The sequence below is a fragment of the Muntiacus reevesi genome, chromosome 20, assembly GCF_963930625.1.
Source record: "Muntiacus reevesi chromosome 20, mMunRee1.1, whole genome shotgun sequence".
Classification (NCBI taxonomy): Eukaryota; Metazoa; Chordata; class Mammalia; order Artiodactyla; family Cervidae; genus Muntiacus; species Muntiacus reevesi.
The window spans coordinates 11781105-11803321 of record NC_089268.1 but is presented as its reverse complement, the minus strand read 5'-3'; the positions used below and the strand labels follow the sequence as shown (position 1 = coordinate 11803321).

Sequence of the window (22217 nt, the reverse complement as noted above, 5' to 3'; positions counted from 1 at the left end):
ATTGTTAGTGTATACAAATACAGTATATTTTTGTATATTGTTCTTATATTCTGCAACCTTGCTGAAGTTGTATATTAGTTTTAATAGTTTTTTAGTGGATTATTTAGAATTTTCCGTATACAAAATCATGTCATCTGCTAATAGAAATGGTTTTACTTCCTCTCCAAACCAGATTTCTTTTATTTCTTTTTCTTGCCCAGTTTCCCTGGCTATAATCTCTGGTACAACCTTCAGTAGAAGAGCAGACAGTCTTACCTTGTTCCTGAGTACAATCTTGTAAAGTAGGTATTTTTTACAAATGAGGAAAAACCTGCCTCCTACCCCCTAATGAAGGGAAATGAAGCTCAGATGAGAAAACGGATATATGGAGAATCCCAAGGTGACTCTAATCCAAGGGAGCTAGGCTCCCATCACCTGAAGTCCAGGAGTCGTCACATCTGCACCCTCACCTGCCTTTCCTCCTTCCAAAGCAACTCATCCCTTTGCTCCCCTATTGCTCCTCTCTCCACCAGCAGCCTCCCCTGTTATTCCAAGACCCAGCCTCAGTGCTGCCTTCCATGGGAAGGCCACACCTAGCTCTCCGGGCTGGACCAGGGCTGTCTCCCCTGTAGACCCTGAGAGTGCAGGGGGACGCGGGACACCCTTCTATCACAGACAGCCTCTGCCACGTAGGTCTGTCCATGCCTCATCACATGCCAGCCTGCAGCCCTCCACTGACCCTTGGGCTCTGGGACAAGAGCTGTGTTTGATTGCTTTTGGTGTCCCCACCCTTGGCCAGGGGACACACCTCAGGCAACTGGCAGAGAGGAAGCCTCGGCTGCCTGGGGTGGAGAGAATTACCTTTTCCGTCGGCCTTATAGTCATCAGGGAGCAGCTTGTCCTGACGGTAGCCCAGCACGAAGGCCAAGAAGGAGAGGATGAGAGCGTCTCCAATGCTGAGGATGGCAAGCATGAAGGCCCAGCGGATGGTGCAGTGCCCCAGCGTGTATTTGCCTGTCTGCTCCCCACACATGCGCCGGACCTCACTTGAGTCCCAGCCATCTGGGTAGACCAGGCAGCCGATCATCAGGCCTGTGGCTGAAGGGGCAGGGGGGGTGCAGATGGCGTCAGGCTGGGGAAGCGCAGTCTGCTCCCTCCCCCTCTGCACTGCGGTCACCTTGCCGCCTCTCTTCCTATGTTAACAGCCTTGAGAGGCACAAGAGACAGCTCCTGCCACCCTGCTTGTAGATCAAAGAGGAGAAAACAGGCTCCAAGAGCTGAAGTCATCTGCCCCTGGGAGCCACTGGTCAGGGGCGAAGGCTCAGAGCAGGACTTCTCAGCCTCGGGAGGTTCTGCCAGGACCCCCTGTAGTCCTGCCAGGCCCTCAGGTGTGCCCCTCACTTTGAACTTGATGAGGCACCGGCTTCAAAGTCCTCCCAAAATCCAATTCCAGCCCAGAGAACTCATCACTCCTAAGATGTAATTTTGTTCAAACCTCAGCATCTCTGAAATAAGTGTAATAACAAAACTTTAGGCTATAACTTGATTAGAAGCTTTTTTTCCTTTTTACAGCACATTGAATAATGATGTCTCCTACAACTCAGGTATTTTAGATTGAGTACAGGAAGTTTTCCAGCCCCATCTCTGGCTGCTTCCTCCATGAACCTTCCATTTAAGCAAATAGGATCTCCACACCTTTACCCACTACAGCACAAAGCAGTTATCCACACCTCTCTGAATGTGTTTAAAATGTTGATTCCTAGGTCAGGGTTGGGCTCAGGAATCCCTTCTTTAAAAGCAGTCTTCGGGTGACTCTCTCAACAGGAAAAGCTGGGGAACACTAGGGTAGACTGCCTGGATCTCAAGCCCGGCTCTTCGCTAACCGGCTGCGTGACTTGGAGCAAGCTACGTAAGCTTTTGTGCCTCAGTCTTTTCATCTGTAAAATGAGGATAATAGCACCTGCCTGTTTGGATTCAGTGAGGCTCAAATCAGCTCATACTGGCGAAGTGCTCAGAAGAGTGCCTGACGCACAGTTGGCATTTCCCGAGTGACAGCTAGTTTGCCACGCTGTGTTCTCATTGATTTAGTATCGACAGCCAAGCATTTCTTTTTCCCCACCTCCCCTCCACTTTTCCCACCAAACTTCCACCCCACCTTAGCCACACAAACAGGTGCATATTCCTGGGATGTGCCCAGGGCAACCTCTGGGACCACCATCAGGCAGACACGGGGCACCTCCCTTATCTGTGCCGCAGTCCCACCCCGGCCCTCCTTTCACAGCACCCGAGGCTCTTTAGCCCCAAAGCTGTGCCCTACTCGGGAGCCCCATGGAGAAGCGCCTCACAGCACCCAAAGTCACCGCCTGGGTGACTTCTTGCAAGGAAGGTCAGCAGATCAAACAAAAGCACAAAGTATACAACAAAGTATACAACAAAGTATAAAGATGGATATACCAGATCCCACCTACCCACCTTGATGAGCGCCTCCTTTGTTTCTTTCTAGGAGGAGCTGACATTAATACAGACTTCTCTTACAGATCACAAAATACTTTATATACCATTTTTCTGTCAATCCTCACAACAGTTCTGTGAAGTAGGCCATGTGTTAATATCCCATTTTACAGACTAGAAAACTGAGGTCCCAGAGAAACCAAGGGAGTTACCCAGTCCTTTCGCTATGGCAGAGCCAAGACCTGCACCCACAACTCCTGACTTTCTTGGCTTCAAAGTTAATTCCCCCAGACTCCCAGACAAACACCTCTCCAAAGAGCTGAATGTATTTAGCGATGACATTTCAGACTCAGGGACAAACAGGAAGATACTTAGGGTGGTTACCCTAGGGGTGACCCTCCCTGAACCCTTTGATAAAACCCGTGGCCTCCCCTACTTGTGTGATGAGTCCTCTGGTGACTGGCACAGCCCCCTTCTCCTATAGCACCTCCCTGTAGCGGTTTCAGAAAAGAGCCCAGGATCTCTGACTTGGAAACAGGTTGTTTCTATGGGTGCCACAGTGCTCTATGAGCACCCCACCTGTCCACCTAGTAGGGGGATCCACCCCACTGCGGTGTCTCCAGGCTCTAAGCAGAGGCCAGCGTGGCATTCTCAAGCAAGCTTACTTACCATTTCTGACTTCCAGTCTCTTGCTGGAAAAATAAGGATAATAATAACTGACTCAGAGCAGGGTTATGAGGATTAAATGTGATGAAGTGTTTACTGCAGTGTCTGGTATATGGTAAGTGGTCAGTTAATGTTAGTTGTTGCTATTATTATTGGCACTAAGGTCAGATGGAAGCACCCTCAATGGGTGTCGCTGTCATTAGAGCTGTTCACAAATATTCTAGGAACGTAACACGATTATACTTCCTCGCCTCCCTCCCTTGAAGTTGTGTGCAAGTGTGCGTGCATTCTCAGTTGCTCAGTCCAACTCTTTGTGACCCCAGGGAATATAGCCTACCAGGCTCCTCCGTCCATGGAATTTTCCAGGCAAGAACACTGGTGCAGGTTGCCATTTCCTGCTCCAGAGGATTCTCCTGACCCAGGGATCAAACTTGTGTCTCCTGCATTGGTAAGCAGATTCTTAACTACTGAGCAACCTGGGAAGTCCCCCTTGAAGTTAGGCTAGGTCATAAAGATTCCTTCAGCCAATAAAATGTGAGCAGAGATGCTGTGCACTTTTCCAGGCCAGAGCATTTAACTGCTGTCGGAGACTTTCCAGAGCTCTCTTTCTCTTTGCAATGATGACAGCCAGATGACAGCTGATGCTCCATTAGCCTGGGCTCTGGAAGGGAACAGTGACAGCAGAACCCTTAACTGATCCTCAACAAGCATGTACCGTGATCAAGAAATAAACTTTTGTCCTAACCCACGAAGATTTGGGAATTGGAGTATGGCATTCCCATGAAGATGTGGGAATTGGGGATGGGGTGTGGCATCACCCCATCCATCCCTGACTGAAAAAGCTGTTTGGGGTTTTTCACATTTACTGAACACCTACCACATGTCAGGCCTTGTGCAAGATGCATTATAACATCCCATTCCTGCAAGAACCATGTGATGGGGTACTTCTGTCGTCTTTAACAGATGAAGTTACCAGCACTCAGAGAGATGCATAACGTGCTCTACTTGTGTTTTTAGGAGCTGGGACCACCCTCGGCCTACACCTGGCATCCAGAAGCTCAATTAACTTTAAATGGCAGCTCCTCACTGCCCCAGTTTTCCTTCTGCACCCTTCCCTGGTCCTTAATCTTGGCAAGATTAAGCTAACTGGTTTAGGGCTCCTCTAATGGAGGAACCTCTCAGCAGCTGGCTGTGGGACACACCTCCTCCTCATCCCTCCCTTTGCGACCCCCCCCCCCCCCCCGCCTTTCCCCAGCACCAAAGAATGAAACACGACACCACCTTTGTTCTCCCCCAACATAAATGTTTCATGGGATGGCACCTGGCCACCTCTGCTATCAGTGTCTTCAGCTCCATGACCCAGACAAGGATCTGACTCAAATGGCCTGGTGATCCCTCCCCCACCCAGGCCCTCCCAGCACTGCCTGTTCAGCAAATTGCACCTGTTGCAGGAGGTTGGGGGAGTGGGACAGTGCAGAGAATGAGGGAGGGAGGGTGGTGTTTCCAGCATCCCACTGCTCTGGAGGACCAGCTGGCAAGCATGCCAGGGTTCATTCTGCTCCTCTTTGTCACGAAACTGCTAAACCTTCATTCTCCCTTCTCTCTCCCCACTGCCCACCAAGACTTGCCTCATCTCTGCCCCAGCCTCTCCCTCACCATTTAGAGAGACTACAGAGAAAGGGAGATGGCAGGGGGATTGGGAAAGCAGCTGTGGAACCAGGTCAGTAGCCTGAGTACAAGATACAGAGTTTGAAGGTTCTGTCTCTCACGACCTGTGTGCTAAAATACAAGTCACCCGCTAGGAGCCTCATCTATCAAATGGAAGGAAAACCCACCTCACTGGGTCATGATGAGGCTCCTCATCTAGTTCTTGGGACTCACTGCTATAAGTCTCCTACTTCCTTGGTTGCCAGGTGACCTATTACAGTCTTGGCTAAGTCTTGTCTTCTCTCAGCCCCAGATCCCTCATTTATAGTTGGGGGGAGAACGTTCTAGCTCTCTAGAGCCCCCTCCAACTCTGACTGTCCTAAGTTTATGTGTTTGGTTGTCTGGGATTCAGTTCCCTGTTCCATTCCCCCTGCTAAGGATAACACTGCTTCTCATTCTAACCAGTGATGTCAAGATGATTTCACTCTAGTCTGCAGTCCCCAACAAGGCTCCTGGACATCTCCCTAGTATGGACAGTCTGTATGTGGTGCTTGGAGTGAGGAGGGACCAAGGGCTGCAGGACAAGGTCTTAGGTGGGCAACCCTTCCTGGGCTCTAGAGGATAGCAGGACCAGCTGACCCCAGAACCCAGATGCCTGTCTATAGCCAGAAGCAAGAAGAGAGGGTCAGAGGAGGCCTTGCCTCTGAGCACCACAAGTAGCCACCCATTCCACATAGTTCTAAAACACCCTACTTCCCTCCCCCACCACAAAATATCACCTCCATTCACTGCCTCAAGTGCTCACACTTGCTGTATCAAGGATGGAATCCTGGAATTAGGGAACAAAGACCTTCACTCTACCATGAGTGATTTGCTCCTGGGCAAGTCACTTCCCCTCTCTGGACCTCAGTTCCTGATCTATAAGATGAGAGAGTTGAACCATTTGATCTTTAAGGTCTTTTTGGTCTCAGCCATCCTGAGACTTGTTACTCTGCAGAAGCATCTGAAGAGCACAGAGTACGGCTGGGCTATACAGGACAACAGCTGAGTCAGACACTCAGCCACTCCAGGGAAGGTGGGATGGTGCACCTGCTCCTGCGGCCTTGGGGTGGGGCGAGGGGTCCCTGCCTTCCCGCTATCCCTGCTCACCCGCAGCCAGTTGCATCCACGCACAGATCTTGTAGACAGTGGCCGTGTTGCAGACGAAGAACAGGCTGAAGCAGATGATGGAGCCAATGATGAGGAACATGGCCAAGGCCACAAAGAACATGGCCGTCTTGAAGGCTCTAGAAGGGATAGAGGAGAAGTCCAGCGGGCCACCCTTGCAGATAAGCTCAGAAGACAGCACGTTGCCCACGCAGTAGGAGAAAAGACCAAAGTAGCCCGCCTGGGGCGTGTTGACGCTGTCCCCGATCCAGTAGGGTTGGATGAAGAGCGCCATGACCAGCACGGAGAAGCAGATGGTGAGTGTGCCCCACATCACGCCCACAGCCCTGGAGTTACGCACGTAGTTGGTGTGGTAGATCTTGGCTGCCTCTTGGGCAGGCAGCAACTTCACCATCGCGAGGGCGCTGGGTCCTGGGGTGGGGACTTGTGGGCTGGAAGTGGCTTTGCGAACGGAAGGAGGCCCAGAAGTGGGTCTCCCCCTCAGCCGGGTGTGGGGAGGAGGCTGAGGTCAGGGAGGATGACCTTGGCTTCTCCAGGGGAAGCTTGTCCAGGGGGCTGTGTCCGCTCTGCTTGAGCCGGCCTGCCTCGGGTCTCCGTGCCTCCTCAAACCCGCCAGGGTCCAGGGCCTGCGGGCGCCGCCCTGCCCCGCCCCCTTCCAGCGGAGAGCCCCAGGGAGCTCCGCCCCCTTCGCTGGTCCCGGCTCCGCCCCGCTCCCTCCACCGAGAGCGCAGCTTTCAGCACCGTGGCCAGCGCCTCGGGCCCCGCGGCAGAGGACGGCGCAGAGCTGCCGCCCCACCCACTCCACATGCCAGCGCCCGGGAATCAGGGCCTTTCTTCACCCTCCGCAGCGGGGCTGGCAAGGACCGAAAGGGCGGGGCTGTGGTTGTCACCTTCCTCTCGCTCGGTGTCCTGTCGCCAAACCACTTCTGGAGCGCAGTCCCCATCCATCCCGTCCTTCCCTGGTTCCCTATATGTCCTCCTGGAACCTCCAATACTCGGAGGCCAGCAAAGTCTTCCGGGTCACTAGTTTCTCCTCCCTGTATCCTTCAGGGGACAATTACTAAGAGCCTTCTGCGTACTGAGCCCTATGTTGGAGGCAAGAACCATATACTAAAAAGGACAGGGCTCCTGCTCTCAAGGACAGTGAGGTACTTACATATATGTAAATACATATTTGAAATGCAGTCTGATAGTGTGATAATAGAACCGACTACACAAAGAACGGTCCTTATGAGCCTTCTCAGGCATTAACATATGCTTTTTGTTCAATACAATGTCTTTCACCTCTTGTGTATGTTTTTGTTGCATATTTCTTTTCTTATTTACTTTTATAAGTATAGTTGATTTACAATGCTGTGTTAATTTCTGCTGTCACTCAAGGTACATATGTACATTCTTTTTTATCGTCTTTTCCATTATGGTTTATCCCAGGAGATATATATATATACACATATCTGTATACATACATATATATATATATACATATATATTTTTTAATTTACTTATTTGGTTGCATGGGGTCTTAGTTGAGACATGTGGGATCTTTTCGGTGTGGCACACAGAATCTTTAGTTGCAGCATTCAAACTCTTTGTTTCAGCATGCAGGAGCAGGGATCCAACTCAGGCCCCCTGCATTCAGAGAATGGAGTCTTAGCCACTGGACCACCAGGGAAGTCCCTATCCCAGGATATTGAATATAGTTTCCTGTTCTGTACAGTAGGACCTTCTTGTTTTTCCATTCTATATAAATACTTTGCCTCTAGTAACTCCAAATTCCCAGTCCATCCCTCCTCCTCCAAACCCTTGCATATTCCTCCCCCCCCCCATCTTTTTCAAAATACCTGTATTTTTCCTAAATGTATAGGCAAATTCATGATTAACATACATACATAGGAAAATTCAAGAAAGTTACATAAAAGAACTCATAACCCAAAAATGGGAGCTAAGGACAAACAAGATCATTTTACAAACATTCACTTCAGCTTTAGATAGACCTGAATTTGAGTCAACCATTTGTTAGCTGACTCAAGTTAGATGGTCAATACCAAAATTAGATTGATTATATTCTTTCCAGCCAAAGATGGAGAAGCTCTATACAGTCAGCAAAAACAAAACTGGGAGCTGACTGTGGCTCAGATCATGAACTCCTTATTGCCAAATTCAGACTTTAATTGAAGAAAGTAGGGAAAACCACTAGACCATTCAGGTATGATCTAAATCAAATCCCCTACAATTATATAGTGGAAGTGACAAATAGATTCAAGGGATTAGATCTGATAGAGTGCCTGAAGAACTATGGACAGAAGTTTGTGACATTGTACAGGAGGCAGTGATCAAGACCATACCCATGAAAAGGAAATGCAAAAAGGCAAAATGGTTGTCTAAGGAGGCCTTACAAATAACTGAGAAAAGAAGAGAAGCTAAAGGCAAAGGATAAAAGGAAAGATATACCTATGTGAATGCAAAGTTCCAACAAATAGCAAGGAGAGATAAGAAAGCCTACCTCAGTGATCAATACCAAAAAATAGGGGAAAACAGTAGATTGGGAAAGAGCTAGAGATTTCTTCAAGAAAATCAGAGATACCAAGGGAGCATTTCATGCAAAGATGGGCACAATAAAGGACAGAAATGGTATGGACCTAACAGAAACAGAAGATATTAAGAAGAGATGACAAGAATACATAGAAGAACTATACAAAAAAGATCTTCATGACCCAGATAACTATGACAGTGTGATCACTCATCTAGAACCAGACATCCAGGAATGCAAAGTCAAGTGGGCCTTAGGAAGCATCACTATGAACAAAGCTAGTGGAGGTGATGGAGTTCCAGCTGAGCTATTTCAAATCCTAAAAGATGATGCTGTGAAAGTGCTGCACTCAATATGCCAGCAAATATGGAAAACTCAGCAGTGACCACAAGACTGGAAAAGGTCAATTTTCATTCTAATCCTAAAGAAAGGCAATGCCAAAGAATGTTCAAACTACTGCACAATTGTACTCATCTCACATGCCAGTAAAGTAATGCTCAAACTTCTCCAAACCAGGCTTCAACAGTATGTGAACCATGAACTTCCAAGATGTTCAAGCTGGATTTAGAAAAGCCAGAGGAACCAGAGATCAAATTGCCAACATCCACTGGATCATCAAAAAAGCAAGAAAGTTCCAGAGAAACATCTATTTCTGTTTTATTGACTACATCAAAGTCTTTGACTGTGTGGATCACAATAAACTTTGGAAAATTCTTCAAGAGATGGGAATACCAGACCACCTTACCTGTCTCCTGGGAAACCTATATGCAGGTCAAGAAGCAACAGTTAGAACTCGACATGGAACAACAGACTGGTTCCAAATAGGAAAAGGAGTACATCAAGACTGTATATTGTCACCCTGCTTATTTAACTTATATGCAGTGTACATCATGAGAAACGCTGGGCTGGATGAAGCACAAGCTGGAATCAAGATTGCCAGGAGAAATATCAATAACCTCAGATATGCAGATGACACCACCCTTATGGCAGAAATCGAAGAACTAAAGAGGCTCTTGATGCAAGTGAAAGAGGAGAGCAAAATATCTAGCTTAAAACTCAACATTCAAAAAGTGAAGATCATGGTATTCAAACCCATCACTTCATGCAAATAGATGGGGAAACAGTGGAAACAGTTACAGACTTTATTTTTCTGGGCTCCAAGATCATTGCAGATGGTGACTGCAGCCATGAAATTAAAAGATACTTGCTCCTTGAAAGAAAAGTGATGACCAACCTAGACAGCATATTAAAAACCAGAGACATTACTTTGCTGACAAAAGCCTGTCTAGTCAAAGCTATGGTTTTTCCAGTAGTCATGTATGGATGTGAGAGTTGGACGACAAAGAAAGCTGAGTGCTGAAGAATTGATGCTTTTGAACTGTGGTGTTGGAGAAGATTCTTGACAGTTCCTTGGACTGTAAGGAGATCAAACCAGTCAATCCTAAAGGATATCAGGCCTGAATATTCATTGGAAGGAGTGATGCTAAAGCTGAAACTCCAATCCTTTGGCCACCTGATGTGAAAGATTAATTCATTGGAAAAACCCTGATGCTGGGAAAGATTGAAGGCAGGAGGAGAAGGGGACAACAGAGAACGAGATGGTTGGATGTCATCACTGACTCGATGGATGTGAGTTTGAGCAAGCTCAGGGAGTTGGTGATGGACAAGGAAGCCTGGCGTGCTGCAGTCCATGGGGTCGCAAAGAGTCGGACACAGCTGAGTGACTGAACAGAACTTGAACTTGTTAACTGAGGGTTTAGTTTCCTGAGCCTCAGTTTATTCATCTATAAGATGAGTATGATAATAGTATCTATCACGTATAGGTTAGGTAAAATAACATATGGAAAATGTTTAACCCAGGGCTTCACATATAAAAATACTCAAAAATGCTTATTATTATTACTATCTCTGTTAACATTTTGGTGTATTTCCCTCTTTCTGGACATACTGCTTTATACAGTTAGATAATAATGTATAAGCATTTGTGCTCAGTCATGTTCAACTTTTTGCGACCCCATGAACGCTATAGCCTGTGAGGTTCCTCTGTTCATGGGATTTTCCAGACAAGAATACTGGAGTGGGTTGCCATTTCCTTCTCCAGTTTACATTTAGTATCCAATTATTTTCATTTAGCATTTCACCATCAATGTTTTCTCACATTACTAGTTTTTAAAAAACGTAATCTTTAATCTTTATATAATTGTTTAATTATTCTCCTCCTTGGGGGTATTTTGACAGTTTCCCATTTTTTACTATTAAAAAGAACCCTGCCTTAAGCATATTGTGGTGTTAACCTGTGTTTCCTCTTAAATTTCTTCAATTTTGTGACCAGTCCTCGTCATCAGATTGAAAGTTCCACAAGGCATGACGTGTATCTCCACCATCGGGCTGGGAGCTTCTCCAGAGTAGGGGCTGTATGCTCCCCGCTTCAGAAAGGGCAGTAACCTGGGCCAGGCTCTTCGGGACTAGTGGACACCTTTTGTTTGGCCTGATCACCAGAACTTCCCCTGCCTTTGGGAGAAGCCTCTCCTGCTTTCTGAGGTCCTGGTGGGACAGCCATCACAGGGCACATAGACCCTAGAGACAGAACTGAGTGTGAGGCCCAAGCTAGGCTATCAGCCTCCACTTAGGGAATCTGAATGGTGGTGGATTAAAAGGAGGGAAAATGGTGTTGTTAAGTCAAGCCTTGGCCACATCCTCAACAGATAATCCATGACCTCCTGCTACCGAGAGCTTCAGAGTCACCTGATACCTGTGCCCATCTAAGACAGGTGGCCCTGTTCCTTCAATTCTGTGACTCACTCACTATCTTTCCATTTCCTTCCTTTTGCTTGTATTGGCTAGAGTAGGTTTTGGCTGTTAGTACCAAAGAGCCCTAACCTGATCCAAAGTATTAGCACCAACAAAGGGGTTTCAGGCCCAGACTTCAGACAAAAGGCTTTGAGATCCCTGTTTATGTCTGGGGTTGGGAAAACAGCAGCCCATGGAACAGAGAGGAGAAACAGCTAGTCAGATTATCAGCTCTGAACTCTAGGGATCATGAGCCAACTGAGGGTCAAGTTCTGGGGAACTGCGTAGCTTTGGCTACAGACAGATTTAAAGGTAAGGGAGAAATCAGGAATACAGAGTGGGACAAGTACTTATAATGGCAGTGAATGTTAAGCAAGATAATAATGTCAAGCTCAGTTGTTTAGAATAAAATGAATTTCAAGACCTTTAGTTGTTATGGTTTGAAGAATCCATTGCCTTCTGCAAGATGGCATGAAAGTGAAAGTGAAGTCACTCAGTCATGCACGACTCTTTGGGACCCCGTGGACAGCAGCCTACCAGGCTCCTCTGTCCATGGGATTTTCCAGGCAAGAGTACTGGAGAGGGTTGCCATTTCCTTCTCCAGGAGATCTTCCCAACCCAGGGATTGAACCTGAGTCTCCTGCTTTGTAGGTAGATGCTTTACCATCTGAGCCACCAGGGAAGTCAAGAGGGCATAGGACCTTTAAAATAAGATTCAGGAATGTGAAAGGACTGAACTTCAAGGCTTGAACCCATCTCGTGTTCCTGAACATTTAGACCAGCTCACCTCAAGAACTGGTAGAATCCTCACCTTGGCCCCCTGAGCCTTAAGCTAAAGGGGTATATACTAGGAAGAGCTAAGCCAATGCCCCTGGTGCACCCTCTCACTTTCCAAATAATAAATCAAAAACAGTATTATGGGGCTTTCTGGTGGCTCAGTGGTAAAGAATCCTCCTGCTAACACAGGAAATGCAAGAGACTCGGGTTCGATCCCTGGGTCAGGAAGATCCCCTGGTGTAGGAAATGACACCCTACTCCAGTATTCTTGCCTGGAAAATTCCATGGGTAGAGGAGCCTGGCGGGCTACAGTCCATGAGGTTGCATGAGTTGGACACGACTGAGCGGCTGAGCATGGATGCACACACAAGCTGCATGTTGAGATGTGACCGTGACCAAATTAGAAAGGCGACATCACACAGACATGCCGGCTTAGCGCTGGGGCAATGACTGATGAGACACTGGGCCATCTCTCGAGCGTCTTACAGAGGACGGTTGTGATGTGTGTGAGAGGAACACTAGCAAGACTTGGGGACCATGAATATGGGGGAACAAAGAGTTCACATGGTTGTTGACCAGTGAAGGGAGGGACCATGCTGAGAGAACAGAGCGTGGATTTCAGCAGGACCAGAAGGATAAGGAGGGACAAGGACATCTTCAGAGAAGCTACTGAGAGCCCAGGAGATCAGAAAGACCCCTCCCCTAATTCTTAAATCCATATAAGCTTCACTCCATACTCGGTCCAATCTGGTCAGGAGAATGGGGTGGAAAGGGGAATCCTAAAAGTTGAGTACCAAATTTTAAAAAGAGTGGTAACTTGAAAGTCAGTAAATATCTCATTTTCTTCCCTCATCTAAATAAAATGGATACTGGATGATTGGTGTAAATTTAAAAGTTAAAATTATTGCACATCCCAGTTTCGGGTTTTTTTTTTTTTTTTTTGGCCGAACTGCTGCATGGCTTGTGGGAGCCTTGTTCCCCAACCAGGGAGCAAACCCATGTCCCCTGCATCAGAAATGTGGAATCATAGCCACTGGACCACCAGAGAAGTTATAACTTAAGCATGCCTCTTAGGGGAAAAAAGGTGATCTGTGAGTTAGGCAGCCACAAGTGGAATGGAAGGTGTATCTATTGTTCATGTGCACCCAGAACCCTTCCCCTTTCTTTGGTAACAAAAACGTGCTCTCTGTTTGAAGCACTGCCCCTGCCCGTTCCTTGAGGTCCAGGTGGGGCTGTCTGCCTCAGGGCCCTGACCAGTGCAGATCATGGGTAGTGGGCTGGAATACTCAAACTAAGTCAACCTGAGTCTCTCGTGGGGACTCTGACTCTTGAGTGGATTCCTTACCTGCTCCCCACGTGACTCCACATTGTCACACATCTGATCTTGTGACAGCTACGTGGAGCTACGAGCCCCTTCCCAGAATTGAGATGTCTGTGTTTGTCGCTTACACAAAGGGAATGAATTATTCGGGGGTCAGGGGGTGGTGTTTCGGGTACCTCAGGGCCAGGAGTACCATGGCAGCAGCCATGGGAAGGGTGTGCGTGTGTGCACGACACGTCTGTGTAACAAGGCCTGGAAATCCATCAGGAAGTCGAGGCACGGCAGCCGTTGCTTCTCCCCAAATGGCGAATCCATTCTTCCTCCCCTCTGCAGACCACTTTCTCCATTTCTTCATCAACACAGCAGAAAACTCCCTTCCTGGGCCTCCCTAGTTTCATGTTTCAGATCAGCTCGAAGGCGAGCTGTTGGGCACAAACCTACCACCCAGGAAAGTGCCTTGGGTCAGATATTCATTTCTTGTCTAATTCACCCGGTGGTGCGGAGCAAAGACGGACTCATTTACAAATGTGGCTGCCAAAAGCCCACTTTTGTGTGTCTGGAGTGGACACACCCCAGAAAGTGGAGAAAGTGGACTGGGTGACACCCAAGAGGAGTTTGCCACATCTCTGCGTCTACAGCTGCTGTGCCCCAAACCCTCAGTGGGAGGCAAGGCGCCAGCCATCCCCACTCTCCCAGGTGGTAAGACTTGATCGGGAGAATTCTGCTCCTGTTCTGTTTGTTTTTTTAATTGAGGTACAGTATCTACATTACATACAGTAAAGTACCAAAACCTTAAGTACACGACTAGATGGATTTTTACATGTGTTACCAATAGCCCAGATGAAGATTTAGAACAATTCCACTCTAGAGGCTTACTCCCTCCTGACCGCCTTCCCAGTCAACATCCTCCCAGAGATAAACCCTGCAGACTTTTACCACCAAAGGTTAGGTTTTGATTTATTTATTTGTGGCTATGCTGAGATCTTCACAACCCAGATAATCACGATGGTGTGATCACTCACCGAGAGCCAGACATCCTGGAATGTGAAGTCAAGTGGGCCTTAGAAAGCATCACTACGAACAAAGCTAGTGGATGTGATGGAATTCCAGTTGAGCTATTTCAAATCCTGAAAGATGATGCTATAAAAGTGCTGCACTCAATATGCCAGAAAATTTGGAAAACTCAATAGTGGCCACAGGACTGGAAAAGCTCAGTTTTCATTCCAATCCCAAAGAAAGGCAATGCCAAAGAATGCTCAAACTACTGCACAATTGCACTCACATCACACGCTAGTAAAGTAATGCTCAAAATTCTCCAACCCAGGCTTTAGCAAACGTGAATCGAGAACTTCCAGACATTCAAGCTGGTTTTAGAAAAGGCAGAGGAACCAGAGATCAAATTGCCAACATCCGTGCTCGCTTCAGCAACACACATGCTAAAATTGGAACGATACAGAAAAGATTAGCATGGCTCCTGCGCAAAGAGGACACGCAAATTCGTGAAGCATTCCATACTTTTATACACAATGGAATATTACTCAGCCATTAAAAAGAATTCATTTGAATCAGTTCTAATGAGATGGATGAAACTGGAGCCCATTATACAGAATGAAGTAAGCCAGAAAGATAAAGACCAATACAGTATACTAACGCATATATATGGAATTTTAAAAGATGGTAATGATAACCCTATATGCAAGACAGAAAAAGAGACACAGATGTACAGAACAGACTTTGGGGCTCTGTGGGAGAAGGCGAGGGTGGGATGTTCTGAGAGAACAACATTGAAACAAGTATACTATCAAGGGTGAAACAGACCACCAGCCCAGGTTGGATGCATGAGACAAGTGCTCAGGGCTGGTGCACTGGGAAGACCCAGAGGGATGGGATGGGGAGGAAGGTGGGAGGAGGGATCAGGATGGGGAACACATGTAAATACATGGCTGATTCATGTCAATGTATGGCAAAAACCACTACAATATTGTAAAGTAATTAGCCTCCAACTAATAAAAAAAAGTTTAAAAAAATTGCCAACATCCGCTGGATCGTCAAAAAAGCAAGAGAGTTCCAGAAAAACATCTATTTCTGCTTTATTGACTATGCCAAAGCCTTTGACTGTGTGGATCACAATAAACTGTGGAAAATTCTTCAAGAGATGGGAATACCAGACCACCTGACCTGCCTATTGAGAAACCTGTATGCAGGTCAGGAAGCAACAGTTAGAACTGGACATGGACCAACAGACTGGTTCCAAATAGGAAAAGGAGTACGTCAAAGCTGTATATTGTCACCCTGCTTATTTAACTTATATGCAGAGTACATCATGAGAAATGCTGGGCTGGAAGAAGCACAAGCTGGAATCAAGATTGCTGGGAGAAATATCAGTAACCTCAGATATGCAGATGACACCACCCTTATGGCAGAAAGTGAAGAGGAACTAAGGAGCCTCTTGATAAAAGTGAAAGAGGAGAGTGAAAAAGTTGCCTTAAAGCTCAACATTCAGAAAACTATGATCATGGCATCTGGTCCCACCACTTCATGGCAAGTAGATGGGAAAACAGTGGAAACAGTGTCAGACTTTATTTTTTTGGGCTCCCAAATCACTGCAGATGGTGATTGCAGCCATGAAATTAAAAGACGCTTACTCCTTGGAAGGAAAGTTATGACCAATCTAGATAGCATATTGAAAAGCAGAGACATTACTTTGCCACCAAAGGTCCATCTAGTCAAGGCTATGGTTTTTCCAGTGGTCATGTATGGATGTGAGAGTTGGACTGTAAAGAAAGCTGAGTGTTGAAGAACTGATGCTTTTGAACTGTCGTGTTGGAGAAGGCTCTTTAGAGTCCCTTGGACTACAAAGAGATCCAACCAGTCCATCCTAAAGGAGATCAGTCCTGGGTGTTCATTGGAAGGACTGATGCTGAAGCTGAAACTCCAGTACTTTGGCCACCTCATGTGAAGAGTTGACTCATTGGAAAAGACCCTGATGCTGGGAGAGATTGGGGGCAGGAGGAGAAGGGGACGACAGAGGATGAGATGGCTGGATGGCATCACCGACTCGATGGACATGAGTTTGAGTAATCTCCAGGAGTTGGTAATGGACAGGGAGGCATGGTGTGCTGCGATTCATGGGGTCGCAAAGAGTCGGACACGACTGAGCGACTGAACTGAACTGTGCTGGGTCTTTACTGCTGTGTGGACTTTTCTCTAGTTGTGGCAAGCAGGGGCTACTCTCCAGTTGCAGTACGTGGGCTTCTCATTACAGTGGCTCCTCTTGTTGCAATGGCTTCTCATTGCAGTGGCTCTAGGGCACATGGGCTCAATAGTTGCAGCTCCCAAGCTTTAGAGCATAGGCTCAGTAGGTGTGGCAAACAGGTTTAGCTGTTCCGTGGCATGTAGGATCTTCCCAGACCAGGGATCAAACTCATGTCTCCTGCATTGGCAGGCAGACTCTCTACCACTCTCTTCCTATACCTGGGAAGCCCCAGCATAGGTTAGTTTTGCCTCTTCTTGAATCTCATGTAGATGGAATCAAACAGCCTGTGTTCTTTTGTCCATGGGTTTTCTCATCCACTATTATGGTGGATTTCTTTCTTAAAGCTGATATATTTATTTGGCTGTGCTGGGTCTTAGTTGCAGCACTTGGGATCTTCCGTCTTCATTACAGCATGTGGAATCTTTTAGCTGTGGCATGTGGCATCTATTTCCCTGAGCAGGGGTCTAACACGGTCCCCCTGCATTGGGAGTGCAGAATCTTGGCCCCTGGACCACCAGGGAAGTCCCTCATTCAACATTATGTATATGAGAGAAACACATATGATTGCATGTGGGAATCAGAAATCGATTCTTTTTTGAAGGGGAAAAAGCCAAAGCAAGACACTCTTTAGATTGGGGAAGGGGTGGTTAGACCATGTGAGGTTTGGGTACAAAAAAGTCCTTAACTACTTCTTGCTTGTATTTTGGAAGCACAATCATTATCAAAGTTCTTTTTGCTCTATTCGTTTGGGATGGAAAAAACTGCATTCTTTCACCTCTGGAAATGTGGCCGTGACCTGCTGGCAATACTAGGACTGATGCATTTTGATAGAAAGAGCTCTTTGGTTCCAGTTCCTTCCCCAGCCTCCTCATCTTGACTTGGGAGAAGAACAGTGCGGTGGGGAAGGGCCAGGATAAGCTCATGGGGAAAAGTGGTTGAAAACAGTGAGCTCCGTAAAAAAAAAAATAAGAGAAGACAGTGTTTCTTTCATCAGTGGCATCTCCAGGTCTCTGGAATTGGGTGGGCTTCTCTCATTTTGAGGATCTCCTGGCTGGTTCCTCCAACGGCTCCTCTCTAGGCCACCGTCAGGGCTATAAGGGTGAAGGGTCGCTATGTTGGCTGGACACCCCTCATGTGTCAGGTACTTCCGTGGGGTTTCACATACACTGTCCTATTCAATCCTGACCTTACTAAGAGCCATTGACCTCTTTGCCTTGATAAGAAAACTGAGGTTCACGGAGATTACAAATTTAAATAACCTGTCCAAGTTCATGTAGCTGGTTACGGTGAGTTTTGAAGTCAGATCTGTCTGGATAAAGGCAACCCAGTCTGGGGCCTCCCTAAGTTGGCCGTCTTCCACTTCCTGGGGTGAGGAAGGGGTGCTCTGCTATAGTGGCCAGCCCTCCAGGGAAAGCCGCTCCGTCCCGCACCTGAGCACACTCAGGCAGCTGTGCCCTTCCCAGCCTTCACCCCGGGCCAGCAGAGGCCAAAGGGACCTTTTCATCCTCAGCCAGGACCAACAACTGCTCAGGCACACACGTGGCCTTGGGTAGGGGAAGAGGCGAGTGGAAGAGAGGAAGCTTTAATGAAAGAGGTGAGTCTTTGATGCTGGTTGCAGATAATAAGAAAAGTGGAAAGGAACCGGGAGAGAGCTGTTGGAGAAGGACCTCCTGGGAGTCCCTGAATCACTCCTGCAGGCGTCCCCCAGTGGGACAGTGAGAGGGTGGGACTCCCAGAACGGTACTCCCAGAGCGAGGCGGTACCCCCCTGCCAGCGGCCACAGAGCCGGTCAGCCCCAGGGGCCTGGGCCTGCCGGAAAAGCCCAAGGGGGCCTGGGACCCCTCCTCCCCTGAGCCTGATACTACCAGATACCTGGATTTGGGCAAGGTCAAAAGCAGGGCCCAGACTGGGGTGAGGCAAGAGAGGGGTCTAGGAAGGAAAGTTAAAGGAGGTGCTCATACTAGGTATCTCTATTGCCTCACCCGAGTGCCCAGCCCTGCCAGGGAGCTCAAGGCACCAGAGGTGAATAACAGCAGTGAACAGGCACTGCAGCTAACATGTACTGCTCACATGCTGAGCCCTGTTCCAGGCTATGGGTATTTTGTGTATAACATGTTAAATCACTTAACGCTCACAACTCTTATCAGTTGACAGATAAGGAGACTGAAACAGAACTGGTAATTTGCCCAGCTAATAACTCCTACAGGCAAAGGTGCCCCTGAGTCCCCTCTCTTAGCCAGGCCGCCACGTCACACCACCCCAACGCACACACAAACAAGGTTCGGGTGCCAGGTGGCACCCAGCAGCTTATCAGGACCCCACCCCAGCAGGCTGGCCACAGCTGGGCCTCTGCCCACGGCAGGCCCTGCGGGACTGGGAAGGTGGGTCACATGTACACGAGGCCTCTTTTATAGCCCCACCGCCCCCTCTGGCTCCGTCTTTTGCCACCTGACCTGACCTGCCGGCTGCGACCTACACCAGCTGTGCCCACTCATCATGGAGAAGGTCCTTGCCCTTCTGCTCATCGCCCTCGCGGTAGCCTATGCAGTTCCCGACCCCCGAGGAATCATAATCAATCTGGTAAGAGGGTCTTCCAGGCAGGAGGCATTTGGGCCCCCTTGTGGAATATTTTTTAAGCTTGGCTTTTTGACCCCTGTGGGTCCACTGCCCAAGAGCTGGGAGGTAAGACATCTCTTCCTTGACTGCCCACCCCCTGTCTCCCTTGCCGCTTCCCCAGGGCCCCAGAGAAGGCTGATCAGCATGGAGCATGCTCAGAGCATGGTTCAACCTGGCTGAGGGAACTTGATAAAAATCCAGAGCGCAACTCCCTGGAGGTCCAGTGGTTAGGACTCCACACTTTCACTTCCGAGGGCGCAGGTTCAATCCCTGGTTGGGGAACTAAGATCCCACGAGCCATGAAGCGAGGCAAGAAAAAAGAAAAATCCAGAGTGTTGGGCTCTCGTCCTGGAAACCCTGACTCAGGAGATCCAGTAGTTTAAAAAGCCTCCCCAGTGATTCCGGCTTCTGACCAATTCCAGCTCTAAATGCCTCAGGATTGCTTACTTATTTAGTCCTTGTAAGAACCACATAGCGCTTCCCAAGTGGTGCCGGTGGTAAAGAACCCGCCTGCCAATGCAGGAGATGTGTGAGACGCAGGTTCGATACCTGGGTCGGGAAGATCCCCTGGAGGAGGACATGGCAACCCACTCCAGTATTCTTGCCTGGAGAATCCCATGGACAGAGGAGCCTGGTGGGCTACAGTCCAGAGGGATCGCAAAGAGTCAGACACGACTGAAGCGACACGGCGTGTGCATGTGTGCACGTGTGCACACACACACACAGAGCCACATGAGATAGGTACTATTATGATCAATCCTGTCTTCAGAAGCTGACTTAGAGGAAGGTTAAGTCACCCGCCTGAGGTCACACAGCGGGAAAGCCTTGATCAGAGACTGGCAACCAGCTGGCAGGCTCCAGAGCCAGGCTCTCCACACGGTCCACGTGGCCTGTCCACAAGAGGGCCCTGCAAGAGCCCTTTGGGTTAGGAACCCAGTTCGCAGGTCCTTGACTCAGGGCCAGGCATGGGTTCAAAGGGGTGGGAAGCCTCTGAGATTACCTGTAAGAGTCTGTGGAGGGAGGATTTTCCCGGGAGATGGTCCTCAACTTTCACAGGCTCCTCGAAGGACTGGGGGACCCAGAGAGGTTTGGAGACCCTGTTGCGACCATTGGCTGTGCTGGGTCTTAGTTGCAGCACTTGGGATCTTCCATCTTCATTCCAGATGCGAACACTGAGGCATAGAGGGGGGCAGCGACTGGTCCAGGGTCACCCAGGGAGCTGGTAGCACAGCCTGTCCGAGGAGTTGGGTGTCCTGTCCCCACTCAGGGCTACTTTAATGATGCCACACTGCCCGCTTCTCACGGGGGTCGGGGTGGGCAGAGGCCTCTAGCCCCAGGGGTTGGATTCCTTCACACCAGCCCGCCATGGTGGGAGGCCCTGTCGGCAGCAGCGGTTGGTGAGTTGGGGGTCTGCGTGGACAGGGGACCTAAGGGAGGGCGCTGGGCTGACCGGCTGCCCCCTGGCAGGATGACGGCGAGCTCTGCCTGAACAGCGCCCAATGCAACAGCAAGTGCTGCCACCGGGAAGACGGGCTGAGCCTGGCCCGCTGCGCAGCCAAGGCCCGCGAGAACAGCGAGTGCTCCGCCTTTGTGAGTGCCGGGGGGCGGGGTGGGGGCGCAGACGGCTGTGGGGGCACAGCTCAGTGACGGGAGGGCCCTCGAGGCTCGCGTGTGCGCTCAGGGAAGAGGGTCAGTCCGGACACAGAATGCTGCAGGTGAAGGGAGGTCAGCACCCTTCAAAGCCCTTTCCCATCCCATCCCGTCTCCTGAGCCTCACAGCTGACCCATGACATGGGTCATGGACATGGGTGTTAACCCTATTCATGGACGGGTAAACAGAGGCTCCCCAGAGAGATCGAGTTAGTAAGAGCAAGCGAGCCACACAGTGGAGACCAGAACCCAGGTCGTCCAAGCCTACAGAGCCCCCAGCACCCCCCCCCCCCAGGCAGGCAGGAAGGAGAAGCGCCATCTGGGGCAGGTGGCCCCCACAGTCTGTGACCCCCCTGTCTCTGCAGACGCTCTATGGGGTTTACTACAAGTGTCCCTGTGAGCGGGGCCTGACCTGCGACGTCGACAAGACCATCGTGGGCTCCATCACCAACACCAACTTCGGCGTCTGCCTTGATCTCGGACGTGCCGCAGAGTAAGCGAGCTCACCCCGGCCGGCACACCCCAGGACGCCCCTCCACCAGGCCCCGCCCCTGGCCGGCCACCGTCTCCACTGGCGCCTCCGCCTTCTAACTGGGTTCTTGGCAATTAAAGCCCCTCTTGCAAACCTTCCCCAGTCACCTGGATACCCTTGCTGAGTCAGCGTCTTCCTTGATGTTACATCAAGCTTCTTACACCATCAGGTGTTATCTGAAAAAGAGGAACGGGTCGGGGGGCCAAACAGAAGGAGGCTGACAGGCTGGAGACAAGATTGTGAAACAAGCCCAGTCAGACTGGGAACCTCTCCGTTTCTGAGGAGCATCACAGCTCCCTGGGAGGCCCTCCTTGCCCCTCAAGTTCTCAGGCAGGCAGGCAGACACGTGCACACGTGCACACACGCACCCACACACATCTCTGGTGGGGAGTTGTAATGGCCCATATTCTTTGCCCTGCATCAAAACTTACCAGTCCCTTCTCCTGGCCTCTCACCCCTTTCCTGGGCCAAACTCTCAGCAGTGACAGCTAGCTGACACCATTTGTGTTAAAGAGTCAGATCACTCACAATCGCTGCGGGCTTACTCTGTGGCCAGCAAATTCTCACAATGGCCCTGGGAAGGAGAATTCATTGTCTCCACTTTATAGATAAAAGAAACTAAGGTTCAGAGATGTTAAGTAACTTGCTCAATGTGGGGTTTGGGGGACGCAAGGCGACTGCGGGACCTGACTTGTGCCAGAGGGGACTAAGCAGTTTTGGAAGGTTTGTCCACAGTGTCCCCCAAATAGGTAACTTCTCCTCTGTTGCACAGGAGAGTGAGCCAGACCTACCTGCCTGCCGCACAAAATCGTCATCTGCACCTCCCCCCCCAAAC

The 22217-nt window shown here is 49.1% G+C and overlaps 2 protein-coding genes and 1 non-coding gene across 4 annotated transcripts; 2 read left to right on the top strand and 1 right to left on the bottom strand.

Annotated features, from left to right (window-relative positions):
- Positions 1–688: 688 nt before the first annotated feature.
- On the bottom strand, positions 689–6304 carry LHFPL5 (LHFPL tetraspan subfamily member 5). Its single transcript, XM_065913293.1, has 2 exons — positions 5893–6304; positions 689–1077 (listed from the first exon to the last, which is right to left on the bottom strand). Exons 1-2 carry the CDS (start codon positions 6302–6304, stop codon positions 689–691), a joined length of 801 nt encoding a protein of 266 aa, XP_065769365.1.
- An 8436-nt stretch (positions 6305–14740) lies between these two features.
- Positions 14741–14847, top strand: LOC136151975 (U6 spliceosomal RNA). The gene has a single exon (XR_010660137.1). It is a non-coding gene; the product is annotated as a U6 spliceosomal RNA (small nuclear RNA).
- Positions 14848–19080: 4233 nt separating this feature from the next.
- On the top strand, positions 19081–21347 carry CLPS (colipase). Of its 2 annotated transcripts, XM_065913362.1 has the most exons (3): positions 19081–19164; positions 20668–20790; positions 21216–21347. In XM_065913362.1, the coding sequence occupies exons 1-3, from the start codon at positions 19081–19083 to the stop codon at positions 21345–21347; spliced, it is 339 nt and encodes a 112-aa protein (XP_065769434.1). The 2 variants fall into 2 exon arrangements, with proteins under 2 accessions (XP_065769434.1, XP_065769436.1); XM_065913364.1 differs by lacking the exon at positions 20668–20790.
- Positions 21348–22217: the final 870 nt, after the last annotated feature.